Raw genomic sequence first — 14,441 nt, 5'->3', positions numbered from 1 at the left:
CGGCGAGAAAAAATCGAGGAAATAGAAATCAATTTCTTTTTCTTTTTTTCTTTTTCTTTTGATTGATTGGATTTGATTTTTGTTGATTGGACTTACTTGTATCCATATTCAATGTTATCGCCGCAGCCGCCCCAAATCCATTCCTGGTTGAGATTCTTGGGTCGGAGGGCTCGGGAGCAGCCGCAAGACGAGAGTTGACCTTCTCGGCAGGCCCGTGAAATCGAGTGGACGACACCGGCGGCGGCGATCGAATGGGCGAACGCCGCTTCACGGCTCCCTATTTTTCATTTTTTAAATTCGAATCATGTCCGAAGAATTAATGATTGTAATCAAAACCCACGAATGGAAAGTAACAAAAAATAAAAAAAATATTCAATTATATATAGACACGGAAAATGCAATCAAATTCAATCAGACATTTTTCTTTCTCTTGGATACAGCATTCCGTGTCTAAAGAAACTCCGGGGAAACAATCAAGGCGGGTCCGTCCCTCCTATGCAAATGATCTCGTCCATCATTTGCAATGACAAACCGACTGCATCTCGAATCGTTTTTTCTTCTTCTTCTCGCATTTTCATAATCAAGCGAGTCTGATTAGATTCAATCAAATAATTTTACAAACGCGCATAATATGGAGCGCGCCCCAATCTGTTACGGCCATTAAGAATATAATACGACCGAAAACCGTCATCCTCTTCACAAAAAGTTATATAAGAAGAGAGAAAAATAAAATTCTAAAAAAGGTCTGATTGTTTCCGATTCGGCGAGTAGATGTAGCCTGTCTGTCTGTCTGTCTGTGTGCTGGAAACTCATTCCTCCTCCTACCCGTTCCATTTCTATGCTAATGACCCACTCGACAATCGGAGAGAAACAGCAACAGCAGCAGCTCTCCGATTCTCTCTCGTGATATCTTTTGATATAATCCCGACTATATAGTCTAAATATAGAAAAAGGAGAGAAAAAAGATCTAGACAATCATTTGATGTACAGACACGAGTATCGGGTCATCATCAGTTTGGCTTTTGATCGATGGAGCGCGCTGCCAGCCAGCCAGCCAGCCAGCGTGCGCTGGGGGTGATGAATAGATGACGATATATAATATGTTATATGCGCTGCACGATATCGCAATGCCGGAAAAATCGACGGAGGCATATACTATACTGTATAGTGTATATACTATATACGGAAATATCTATTCATTGGCCCTTTTTTTTATTATTATTATTTTCACCCGATCCCCCCCATTGATACGTTCAGTGGCTCTGCCAGATGACGTCCCTTATCCCCTCCAAACCTCCTGACTGATGTCTTTCAAAAGAAAAAAAAAAGGCAATTTTGAGCGACCATATGCTCTTGTGTAACACACGGCATCTGTTATACGAAATCAAAAAAATTTGCTTGGCCGTCCGTACCGATTTGTAAGACGGGTCCGAAGACGGTGGAATCTTCGACGGTGGAACAATTCCACCTCCTGTAGCGGAACTGCCACTGGCACTCGGCGATGCCGGCCCTGGCCCCGCGACCCACCGAGCTCATGTGATCCTGGTAGAGTTGGCACAATTTGGCCTGGCCAGGCGACAGCCCAGGGATTTGCGTGCACAGCGGCTGGGCTCCCACCATGTAGAGCTGAGGATTCCGCCACACCTCGTAGCCCTGGACGCCGAGATTCCTGTCAGGGGGAAAAAAATAGAAAATAGAAAGAAAGAAAAAGACGTTTTATTATTTTATTTTTAACAACTTTTTCGAGAAGAAGTTAGAGAGCGAGAGGTGAAAAGAGCCAGTCGAGTCGACGAGAAACACGTCGCAAAAGAGGTCATCGTTAACATTTCAGAAAGAAAAAGAAGAAAAAAAGGGGAAACAACATTCTTATATAGTAGCTGATGGCCATGGCCGCGTCTGGCAGTGTGTCTAGCTGTTGTTGTTGTTACAAGAAGAAGTGGAGGAATGAATCAAAGAGTGTATATATATATGTGTGCTGGGGAGAGCAAACTTTTTCAGCAGCAGAAAAGAATATAAACAAGAGTCACACACACAGCACACACAAGCAGTTGCACATAAATCTCCGTGCAACTGCGGACGAGGGGGGAAAAATAAATTCTGGGCAAGAAAATAATAAAAATAAATAATATTCGAAATTAAAGTTGATGTGGAATTTTTTGGTGAATGCTGACGTCATTATAAGTTAGATTCTATTTTTGGGAGTATATAAGGAACTTTGTCTCTTTTTTTTCCCCAGAAAAAACAATGGAGACTGATGTTGTTTTATTTTGTTTGTTTTTTTTGTGTACATTTCGCTGATTTCAATCAGGTTATTTCTCTGCTGGCTTATCTCTGTTGGACCATCTCTCTTTCCCAATGTTTTTGTCTTTTCGTCTCTCTGATACACAAATAGCTATACATACGAACAATCAATAACAGCCAAAGCAAATGTCCTTCTCTATTTTCTCTTTCTTTTTTGTGCGACTCCGATGGAATTTTCGATTTGTTTTTTTGTTTTGAAAAAGGGAATTTTTCTGTGGTTTTGTAAGTTTTTAACTTTTACAAATAAAGCTATTACACGTTGACAAAAGAGAGAGAGAGAAAGGTGTGTGTGTTTTTTTATTCACTTTTATAACATCTCAGTCCCGCGGAATTACTGCTACACAACACACATACACACAAGGTGAGAGATCCTTGGACATTTTTCTTTATTATATGGAGAGAGACCGAAGACAAGCGCTCAGACTCTCTCTCTTTCTTTCTTTCTCTCTATAGGGTGATGGTGGTTGGGAAGCAGTTAAGTCGTAAAATATAAATAAATTTCTTCTTCTTCTTCTTATTTTTTGAAATAAGAAAAAGCTGTGCCTTCTCACCATATCCGGATGACTCCTATATACTCGGGAACCCCGAAGGTGCCGAGTCAAAAAATACAGAAATTTTGAATGAAAAATTTGGTGTTTTTTTTTTTTCTTTTGTGTGCGTGCTGGAGATGCAACAGCAGCAGCAGCAGAAGCTTCTGCTCTTTTGTCTCATTTTTGTTACTTTTGTGTGGTGGTGTCTGTTTTTGTATATTTCACTGCCATAGGGAGGGAAGAAGAAGAAGAGAAAGAACAGATAACACCAACTGGGAAAATGTTGAATATCATGGTCGAGTCATTTGTCTGATGTTTCTCCGTTTCTTTTGAGGGCCTCTTGGAGAGAGGCCTCCAGCAGGAGGAATCCCAGAGTTCAATTGGAATAATAAGACAACTGGGAATAGCGCATCTATACATGCATATATATATACCATGTGTGTGTGTGTGTGTCTATAGCAATTGTAAAAAAAAGGGTCAACTCAGTTCGTTCTTTAAAAATAAAAAGCTATCGTCATTTTCACCTGATAGGGCTATACAAAAAAATTTTCTTATTTCTTTTTTTTTCTTTTACAATTAAACTTTTTTTTTAACTCATTTTACCCTTCACGTATTCATTCCCTCCCCGCTGTTTTTTTTCGCACTCGAGCGGGCGGCAGCGGCGGCGGCCGACAGTCAGCCGCCGCACCTTTTCTCATCTACCGCCGACACGAAAATTTGAAAAACCCGGCGGGGCCGCTCGCCACCGCGCCACCATCACCACCACCGGCCGCCGCCACGCCATCTCATCTCTCAAATAAAAATTAAAAAATCAAAAGAAAATAAGAAAAGGAAAAAAATCAAATTTGATCAGAAAAGCGCGTGCCGTCATGGACGACTGACAAATTGATTTTTCCGAATAAGATGAAAATTTTTGGGAAAAAATGTATAATCACACCCATTTTAGATTGAAAAATATCTAAATAGGACGCCAGACGAGCGAATAAAAAAGAAAAAGGGGAACGAGAAACGTCATTTCCGCCGACAGCAGCAAATGATTATTACAGCAGTTCTTGATTCTTTTTTCTTTCGGTTGTTATTGTTGTTGTTGTTGTTGTTAGGTTTTTTTTTTCTTTTTATTGCATTCGGATTATTTGTACCCACTTTGAAATGAGGTGGGTATATATATAAAAAGTGGGAGGAGCAAATGGCAGAAGCAATTTTCAACCGCCGCCGCTTTGCCTATATATTTTTTTTTCACGCCCGATCCCTCCTCCCACCTTTAAAAAAGAATTTAAAAAAATGAAATAAAATAGATTTTCTCTTCGAATGATATGCTTCTTATTTTATTTTTATTTTTAAAACTTCGCGGTAGGTCCCCCCCCCCCATCACCTTCTTCCTCTATGTATGTAATTCAAGGAAAAGAAACTTTTACCATATCTTCCCCCTTTTTCTTTCTTAATTTACTGTCGTGTGTGTTGGCTAATTAGAGCCGCGGGTGGTTTGATACTACTACCTACACGAGGACAATTAACATCCTTTTTTTTTCTCTCTTTTTCTTTTATTTTCTCGTCTTTTTTTTATTGCGTTTCAAATCAAATCAAATGAAACAAAAAAAAGGAAAGAAAAAAAAGAGGGGGGATATCACACGCATGGGGGGTGATGTGGAGCGACCCGATATACCACATTACGCAATAACCGACGGTGCTGTGTGTGTGTAGTTGTGTACTTCTTCTTTGCTTTCTGCGGTTTTCGGTTTGAGAAAAAGTAAATAAATTTCACGCAGTAAAGAAAAAAAGAAAAAAAAATTTCGGTGGAAAACGGACGCATAAATTCAATTGTTTGTGATTTCTCCCGGGCAATATATCAAACAACTCCCAACCCTCGACTGTGTAAATATACAAGGATCAATAGCGGTGTTGTGTGTGTATGTAATATATATCGGTTACGAACGTTCAAGTCGACTTTCAACAACAACCAAAAATCGAGGTGATTATTCGATATGAAAATAAAATCGAGGCGCTATCAAAGTCGGAAATATTTTATTAAAAAATAAAAAATAAAATTTCCTTTTTTTTATCCCCCCCCCTCCACTCTAGACACTTTCATCGAGGATGAAAAGAGATGGAAACGATGGGTTTTCTTTCTTTTTTTTCTCACACACACAGAGAGCAATACAGCATCATCAGAAGAGATTGAGGCGGCGGCACACACACATAGGAGAGAGAGAGAGAGGGACAATTCCGAAAAGAAAATTCCGACTCTCTCTTTCGAAAAAAAGAAAATAGGAGGGATATGTACGGTAGAAGAAGAGGCCTAGTATATCTTTTAGCTTTTGGCGCTTAATGGATGAGGGGGGTATATGCTGGAAGGTTTTTTTTCTTTTTCTTTTTCATGTTATTTACCACCAGCCTCTCTCGGGTCCTCTAAGATATATCTGAGCTAGAGAACTTCCTCCCCCTTATTTTTTTACCCACTCAGAAATGTAAAAATTTTTAAATAATTTAAACTATGGAAATTATTTTTTCTTTGGTTTCGAAACCGGACAGAGTCATCGGAGATTTGTGTTATCGAAGGCAATGAATTTCTTGGTCTTTCTTTTATTTTCTATCGCACAAAATAATTTAATGGCCTATCAATATAAAATTTCACTTTAGACGTCTATACAGAGCTAGGGGAAATTTCAATGGAATGACACGAAAACCTTTCACCCCTCCCGCAAAAGGTATATAGACTATAAGTGTCTTTGTTTTGTTTTTTTTATCCATCCAAATTTGGGAGAATAGATTGATATTTTCTATTTACTTTTTTTAAATGCAAACCCAAAATGAAGGAATTTACGTAACTAACTTTTTGTTTTCTCGCCGAATCTTTTGTCTCTTTTTACGTTTCAACGACTAACAACACGACGCGGATAACCGGCCAACAAACAAAGGAAATAAACGACATTGAATTTGTCTGATAAATAATCCTTTTTGACCAAATTTTCCCTTTTTTTTTCTTATTCTTTGAACTGAGAGTGAGACAATCGGCGGGATTTTGGTGTAATGAAAAGGTTGGAAAGGGAAAAAATCGCCATCACTTCCAAGTCGAGTGAAATTGACGACAACAACAACGGCGCTTAAAGGGAAATGGCCTTATTTGTGCTCTTGCGGTATCTTATTATTATGTGTGTTTGTGTGTGTGTGCCTGTTGTTTTGTTTTTTTCCTCTTTAATTCCACGATCGCGTAATAAAATAAAAAGTCGTTGAAATTCTCATTTCGCTAAAGTTCATTGTTCTATAAAAAAAAAGGAAGATAGAGAAAGTCTTCAATCGGTTTACACATCAAATAGAAAATTTCTCCACCCGAAAAAAACCCCGCCAAATTCAAATTGAAAAAAATCAAATAGGAAATGGGATTTGATTTGCGCAACTATCGGGACCAGTATCGATGGCCTCCAGCAGACCCTGACGGTTTTATTTTGTGTACATCAGATGAATGTTGATGATGGCCCTGAAAGAAACAGAAACAGACGCGACACATCAGGAGAGAATATAAAGGGACAGCCGCGCTGACTGAAAAGAAATAAGGGAGGATATAATCTCATTCACGGATGAACAACGGCCCGGGCAAATACACAACCAAGAAGAAGAATGAAACAGACAACAAATTCTTCTTCTTCTTCTCCTCATAACAGTTGATAGAGAGAAAAGGGACCCCAAATAACCCATCATCACAGTCCTTTTTGTGTGTGAGTGCGGAGAGACACACACACAGCGCGCCCAGTCCGTGTGTGTGTGCTGTGTGTCAGTTGGGAAAATATATAAAAGAGACCAGAAGACATCAGTCTCTTTCTCTCTTCTCTTTTGTCTTGTTGTTGTTGTTGTGGTGGTGGTGGTGGTCGTAATAATATATCGAGACAACAACAACACGACGACAACGACACAATATAACATTTTTTGGAATCTCACCCGACCGGTCCCTTTTATTTTATTTTATTTTTATTTCGATGGGGATGTTGAATGTACGTGTCAATGAAAAAAGAAGAGAAAAGTGTGAAATGAATAAAAATTTCTTTTAAAAAATTATTATTTTTCAAGAAAAATAAAAAAGGAGGAAGGACTTCCATTCTCTTCCAGGTCATTGAGCGTTTTCGTAACACCATTCCATTTTGATTTTTGGCCCTACATAGACACACACACACCCGGCCTATTATATAAGGGTGGCTAATTGGTTATAACCCAAAAGCAGATGCGTTTTTTTCTTCTAACAAATAATAAATAAAACTGGTGGGGGAAAAAAAATTATGGTTTTTGATTTTATAATTACATCCAGTTGCCGATGGCCGTGCTGGAAGAGGCTGGAGCGCTTGCGATCAGCAGCAGGATCGTCCAGGAGAATAGTAATAAGGAAGAAGAACTCGAAGACGACGGCGAGCAAGAAGGGGTCCGACAGTCTGGGGCTGCTTCATCTGCTACTCTTCTTTGACACTGTTGTTGTTGTTGTTGTTGTGGTTGCACTCTAGGAGACTGTTCAATGTCCGTCGTCAATTCCTGGTTCCTCTTCTGCGGTCGAGTCATTTTGTGAGTCAAAAAAATTTGTTTCTTGGTTTTTGTAGAATTATTTCCGTCGGTTTGAAAAATGACAAATGTCCGGTTATTTTTTTTTCCGGTTGGATGAAGTTATTCCAGACGAATATGTTGTTGAACAGTCGATCACTTTTCGACACTGCACTGAAGACGAATAGACGTCGGTCGGGGCATTTTGTCTAATGTCACTGCACGTAGCGAAGCGAAGAGTAATAACATGTCAATTCCAATCTGCGATGAAGTCACTCTGTTGAAATTCAAAAATCCAAAAAGTCCATTTATTAGATAAATTCTTACGTTACTATCGATTTGAGATGATTCGCAACACGTAAAGATTTGATACCTGCAAATAATTATCAACAACCAAAATTTCACTTGATCAAACAACACGATTCGAAAAAATAATCCACAAATTTCATATAGGCCTACACGATCAACAATTTTGTTTTTTACTATTTGAATTTCGCACTTTAGAAAAATTCGCTCACTTTATTTTTTCGCTGTAATAAATCCACAAAAAATAAATTCCACCAATCTAAAAGAAAAATTTTTTAGTTTTCTTTTTAAAAAATTTTCAAATCGAAAGAACAAAAATAACTGGCAAACACGGAGCGCGTAGTGCGGAGATGAGGCTCGTTCGGTGGCCCGTTTGCGACTGAAGCCACGGCTAGCAACTCTGTGCCGTGTATATACGTTCCAAGTTTTCTTCTTCTTCTTCTTGTCTATATAGCTCCCCTCTCTCTCTCTCCCTGGGAAATGTCTGTGTGGAGGGTCTGGCTTGATTCTTCTCATCGGTTACCCTTGGCAACGGTTGTCCTTATACTACATACAGGCCTATATATACCTGGTCGTCTCTCCCTCTCTCTCTCTGCCCATCCATCCGTCCATCCCTTTTGGTTAGATTTATGTACTATATCTCGGCAACTGATATATTCTTTGACACAAAATAGACGATGAGAATAATATCATACAAGAGAGCCTTCTTCTTCTTCCTCTTCTGTCGTCATCTCGGAGGGTTCTTAGACACAATCACCTTTTATTGTGTGCTGTCCCCCCGCCTGGTAAATAATAATAGACGCAGGGGCCTGTATATCTACGCACCGATGCGATTGAATTCTATTTTTTCATCGCTTCCTTCCTTTCTTCTAAACGTCTGCTGTTTGCTTGATGTCCTGGCAATATAGATACAACAATACCGGTAGATATATACACAATTAAATCTTTATATTTATATATAAAATAAGCTCAAAATGTAATATAGCTACTTAATCTCTTTTTCTTTCTTCCGCTTTCTTCTTCTATAATCGACAAGCAAAAAAATAAGGATCGTCCCGATAACAAAACTCTGGCCCTGTACTCTATTACCTGCGTAGATATATATTGGCTGTATATGCGATTCAATCGTATTTTTGTGTACGTAATTTAATATAGAGAAGAAGGGCCAATTTATAGATTATAGAAGAAAATCGTCATCTTTTCATGTTCTATCGGAGCGCATCGATATATCTGTGTGTGTACCTATGTAATAATATAGTGAGCAGATGTGTTGTTAATGCCCCAGAGGCATTCCTTTATATTTCCTTTCACCATTCCGCTTTTTTTTCCCTACTTGCAACACTTAAAAATATGTGCGTATATAGGCGCGGAGGTTGATAGATATAGAACCCCTATAAATATTTTGTCGTGTTCAATCAATGGGGAAAAAAAATAAATTGTTTTTCCACTGGAAAAAAATTAAATTTCGGTTTCCCCTTTGAGATGAAATTTCGTGAGATGATTGGCCGTACACACAAAAAAACCGCCTCACCGAATTTTGACATTCCAATAAAACTAGTCGTTAAAGGACCGCAATTGCTAATGATTTATTAGTATAAATATAAATATTTATTGTTTATACAGTTTTTTATTTGTTTTCAATTTAAATTAATTAATTTTAAAAATCTTGATAGTGAACTGCGTTTATATCTAATGTACGGACTTGAAAACAAGAGTGCGACGTTTACTTCATATAACTTGTATCTACCGCTACATGCGTAAGCCTTACGATTTCACTTTCGTCAGGTCTCAATCGTCACTACTTAAAGAGAGGTTAATTTTAAATAAAATTCAGGGCATCATTCCGTGTATTGGGAACATTATTCATGAGTATTAGGCGTGATTCCATCTCATTTGAATGAGGTGTGGTTTTCACTCAGAATGAGTATGAGACCTACTCAACTTCGGATGATTGTTCACCATCATAACCGGAAAGTTAAATTCATTGAAAATAAAATTATTAATCAATACGCGAGCTCATTGAACTCAGTTAGTAAAATACCATTAATAAAATTACTTCGCTTAGTGAGCTTATATAACTAAAGATGATAAGTTCAATCCATTGCGTCAATCCAATGCAAGTTAAATCAAGTTCACATGTTAGATTCGTATTTGTGATCAGAAAAATCGTAGAAAATGACCCCGACTTAGATAACCAGGCAATTTTTCGACGAACCATGCTTACACGGGATGCACTACAAGAGGAACAGCACACGGCTGGCTGATTGATGCTAATGATTTCTTAGTTTAAATCGGTTTAAATATATATTGTCTATACAGCTTTTCATTTGTTATCAACTTGAATAATTAAAATTTTTAAGATCTTGATAGTGAACTGCGTTTTTATTATTTGTATGGACTTGAAAACAAGTGTGCGGCGCATAATTCAATTAACTTGTATCTACTGTTAAATTCGTAAGTTCTACGATTTCACTTTCGTCAGGTTTCAATCGAGACTACATAAGATGTGGTTAATTTTGTTATTTAAATTCACATGAACCTTCCGTTCATCATGGACATCCTTTGAATGAATAGCTTGCGAAAGAATAGGTTGCGGGAGCAGTAGCTGCTCCAAACAATTCTTTAGAGTATTGTTCCCTTACTCTGGGAAGTCATTTTATTAATAATAACAGTAAAATTAAATATATACGCGAGCTCATTGAACTTAGTTGGTAAACCACCATTACTAAACTGACTTCGCTCTGTGATCGTATGCAACTAAAGATGGGTAAATTGGTCTCTTTCCTAGATCCAATGCAAGGTGAATCCAGTTCACATGGTAGATTCGCATTTTTTATCAGATCACGATAGATACAACAATACCGGTAGATATACACAATTAAATCTTGATATAAGACTCAAAATGTAATATAGCTGCTTAATATCTTTTTCTTATTTTTTCCGCCCTCTTCTTCTATAATCGACAAGAAAAAAAAAATAAGGATCGTCCCGATAACAAAACTCTGGCCCTGTACTCTATTACCTGCGTCTAGATATATATTGGCTGTATATATGCGAATCGTCTTTTTGTGTACGTAATTTAATATAGAGAAGAAGGGCCCATTTATAGATATCGAAAATCTTTTTCATGTTCTATATATCGTAGCGCATCGATATATCTGTATGTGTACGAATGTAATAATATAGTGTTGTTAATGTCCCGGAGGCATTCCTTTATATTTCCTTTCACCATTCCGCTTTTTTTTCCTTCTTGCAACACTTAAAAATATGTGCGTGTATAGACGCGGACGTTGATAGATATAGAACCCCTATAAATATTTTGTTTTTTTCGACTGAAAAAAAAATCTAATTTCGGTGTCCCCTTTGTGTTGAAATTTCGTGAGATGATTGGCCGTGCACACAAAAAAACCGCCTCACCGAATTTTGACATATTCCAATAAAACTAGTCGACACGCAAGAAAATGTAATAGTAATAATAATATAATAACATTTAGTACCTATCCATCCCCCTTTGTTTTTCAATGTCAAGCGTCATCGCCGCCATAAGGAAATATTATTTGACAAGCCCAAACCCCCAAAACTCTCCTTTTTTTTATTTAATGCATTTAAAGCTTATACAGCATAGAAACAGCAGCTGTGCAGCGCTACAAAAGCGTCGACACTCGATCTACATAGTCACGCTTATTATCAATCGGCTCTTGTATACAATTTTTGTTGAAAAACTTCCGTTGATTATTATTTACACAGTTCTAACACAAATCATTTACCGAAATGCAATTCACTTGACTGTTACCCGATCTCTCAGCTATAATAAACCATCAGATTATGGAAGAACAAAAGAGGACAGTCTATCTTTTCCTATGTACATAAATCCCTCGCTCATTGAAACACTATACACATCCGAGAGAGTCTGAAATGGAGAATAGATGTTAAAAGCTCTGGCCTTTTATGAAATAAAAGCAAAAAAAAATTGAGACAAAAGTGGAGGGGGGAAACTACTAAAAAACTATACAAATTTGTTTCCCTATGCATACGTTTTCAAGGGCTGGCTGGCTGCTGTACTACTTTCAACTACACAACGTCGAGTGCAGCAACAACAACATATCTAGAGAGGGGGGTCTCGATACAAAAGCCTCCGCATTTATGTACAGAGTGTACATATACACATCATCCATTGAATTCGGCTCCGCAAAAGTTTCTTTACAAAATAATCTATTAGAACCGGGTGGATGAGCGAGGGGGAGTGTGCTGAGAGTTTTTCTTTTTTTTCTTCTTTCTCCAGCAGACTAAAGAGGATACATGTACTAACCATCAGGGGGTTGTATAAGTATAACATGGAGGGGCTAATCACGGACGCATATCTATATTTTTCAAGAATATAAGAGGGGGGATATGAATAAAGTAGCTAGAGTAGCTACTGTTGTAGAGATGTGCCCCCCTCCATGTTTGATTCGCCCACCCAGAAAGTACACACACACACAAACTAGAGGGATAATACTCAACAAGGAAATGTGAGGTACAGACGTGAGCGCTAGATAGTCCGGTGAACTGTGACGACAGCAGTGTGTGAACTGTACCTATCGGCACTTTTTGAAACATTATTATAATAGCCCAAGGGGCGGGAGAAGAAGACTATTCTACTACATCTGACATTTTCACAGAAAATATATTTTTTGGGGGGAAATATTGTATAAAACGCGCATATTTATATTAACTAAAACTTTTAACTTTTTGGCTTCCTTTTTGTCTTCTTTCCCCCTTTCAAGTTTTCTAAACGATTTCGGGTGAACAAAAAGAAAAAAAAAGTCGAAAGACAAAGGAAATAATGTACACGAGAGTCTCTCTTTATACTAATATAACAAGCAGCTACTTATTATACGTGCTGAGCTGCACAAACACATTATATATTGTAACCCGCGCGTAAAAAAAGAAAAAAGTTCAAAAAGAAAAAATAAAGGTTGCTGGCGCGCACAATAAGGAACAAAAAAAAACTAAACTCTTTGATCTCTCCTTTTGATGGTACACATATTATAACAGCAAAGAGAGGCTATATGTATTTCTCCCCAGCTCTTGTTGTCCTATATAACCAGGTAATTGTTCGACGAACCATGCTTATACGGGATGTAATACAAGAGGAACAGCAGCACACGCATCTATAAGAGACTATATAAATCCATGTATAGGCGATATATTTATCGGTCGATGTTTCGATTGGCCGCCGCAAAACCAATAGAGACAAACACAAAAGGGGATCGACTAGACGACGTGCTGGTGTTATAGGACCGCAATTGCTAATGATTTCTTAGTATAAATATAATTTTTTTTATACAGTTTTTTATTTGTTGTCAAATTAAATAAATCAATTTTAAAAATCTTGATAGTGAACTGCGTTGTTATCGATAGTAAAAAAATGAAAAACCAAAGTACGGTGCATAGTTCAATTACCTTGTATCTTTCGCTAAACATGTTAGCCGAGTGATTTCACCATCGTCAAGTCTAAATCGTTTCTACTCTTAACATGGTTAATATTTATGAAATTTAAGTCATGATTCCGATTGACTGTAAGAGGCATTTAAATTGAAATAGAGGGAACGATAATAATTATATCATTGACCTGCTATTGTTTTGTGCCTCTCTTCAATTTCGTCGGAATGATAAATTGGTACTCAATAAAAGTTAAAAATATATATGCGAGCTATTAGAACTAAGTTGGTAAAATACCATTAACAATATTACTTCGCTTAGTGAGTGTATACAACTAAAAATGATTAGATCAATCCTTTACGTCGATCCAATGCAAGGTGAATCCAGTTCACATGGTAGATTCGCAATTGTGATCAGAAACCGTAGCAAACGAGGACGAAATTGTATAGGAAAGTGACCCTGTTTTTATTCCGCAGTTTCGTATCACTACATAACCCCCCAAAGCTATTGCATAATAAAATTACATCATCGACGACTAGGGCTACGACGGACACCGTTTATTATTTAAATATTTCATTTGGTGTTACACTACTCAAATATCTGAACAACGAACTGTTTTTTCAACATAAGTGGGTTTATGCACAGAATCAATCACCGAACAATATTGACGCCCACGATTTAATGTTGATGATTATTATTTATCGATTACATTATCGTAAAGTTGTATTAATCTAAGCTTTATATTTTGGTAAATTAATTTTTCTAAACTGAAGTTCCGGCTCCGGGTACCTCCGTAACGGCAATTTCATTATACTCATTCTAGAATCTTTCTACTGTTTATTTTTATTCTTTAGGGCAATATTGATTACTACTTATGAAATAATCAGGGCGACTACTTTAAAACATAAATCCCAACATTTAATTAGAAATTGATCAACATCCGACTGTGCCAATCTAGAGGAACTTTATCAGCGTAACTCGACGCTTGCATAAATCATAAATGGCCATTAAATTACTTAAATCGGATATCTTAAAAAAACTCTTTGATCTTTCTGTTAGATGATCAATACACAGATGATATGTGTATTTTTCCCCAGTTCTTATTGTCCTATACAACCAGGCAATTGTTCGACGAAGCATGCTTCTTTATATATAATACGTGGGAAGTACTACAAGAGGAACAGCACACAAGCATCTATAAGGGACTATATACAACCATGTACTATAGGCGATATTTATAGGTCGATGTTTCGATTGGCCGCCAAACATGTCGTTATTGACGCAAAACCAATAGAGACAAAAGGGGATCGACTCTCTATAACACAACAGACGACGTGCTGCTGGTGGTATATACGCGAC

General features: G+C 37.5%; 1 protein-coding gene across 2 annotated transcripts in view; it reads right to left on the bottom strand.

The window, feature by feature from the left end:
• The window catches only part of LOC124337938 (protein Wnt-5b-like), a 39,996-nt gene that overhangs the window by 3,387 nt on the left and 22,168 nt on the right, over positions 1 to 14,441 (bottom strand). Inside the window, exons 1-4 of one of the 2 annotated variants that reach the window (XM_046791946.1) lie at positions 7,726 to 8,051; positions 7,123 to 7,629; positions 1,413 to 1,669; positions 97 to 277 (exon numbers count right to left, since the gene is read on the bottom strand). In XM_046791946.1, coding sequence (XP_046647902.1) covers positions 97 to 277; positions 1,413 to 1,669; positions 7,123 to 7,373 — 689 coding nt within the window. In that variant the 5' untranslated portion in view covers positions 7,374 to 7,629; positions 7,726 to 8,051. Of the gene's footprint in view, positions 1 to 96; positions 278 to 1,412; positions 1,670 to 7,122; positions 7,630 to 7,725; positions 8,052 to 14,441 lie in introns of those variants that run through there. The other variant, XM_046791947.1, reaches the window with a different exon arrangement.

This window comes from Daphnia pulicaria, chromosome 4 (assembly GCF_021234035.1).
Source record: "Daphnia pulicaria isolate SC F1-1A chromosome 4, SC_F0-13Bv2, whole genome shotgun sequence".
Taxonomy (NCBI): Eukaryota; Metazoa; Arthropoda; class Branchiopoda; order Diplostraca; family Daphniidae; genus Daphnia; species Daphnia pulicaria.
The sequence above is the reverse complement of the archived record's forward strand: the minus strand, read 5'-3'. Positions and strand labels throughout refer to the sequence as shown.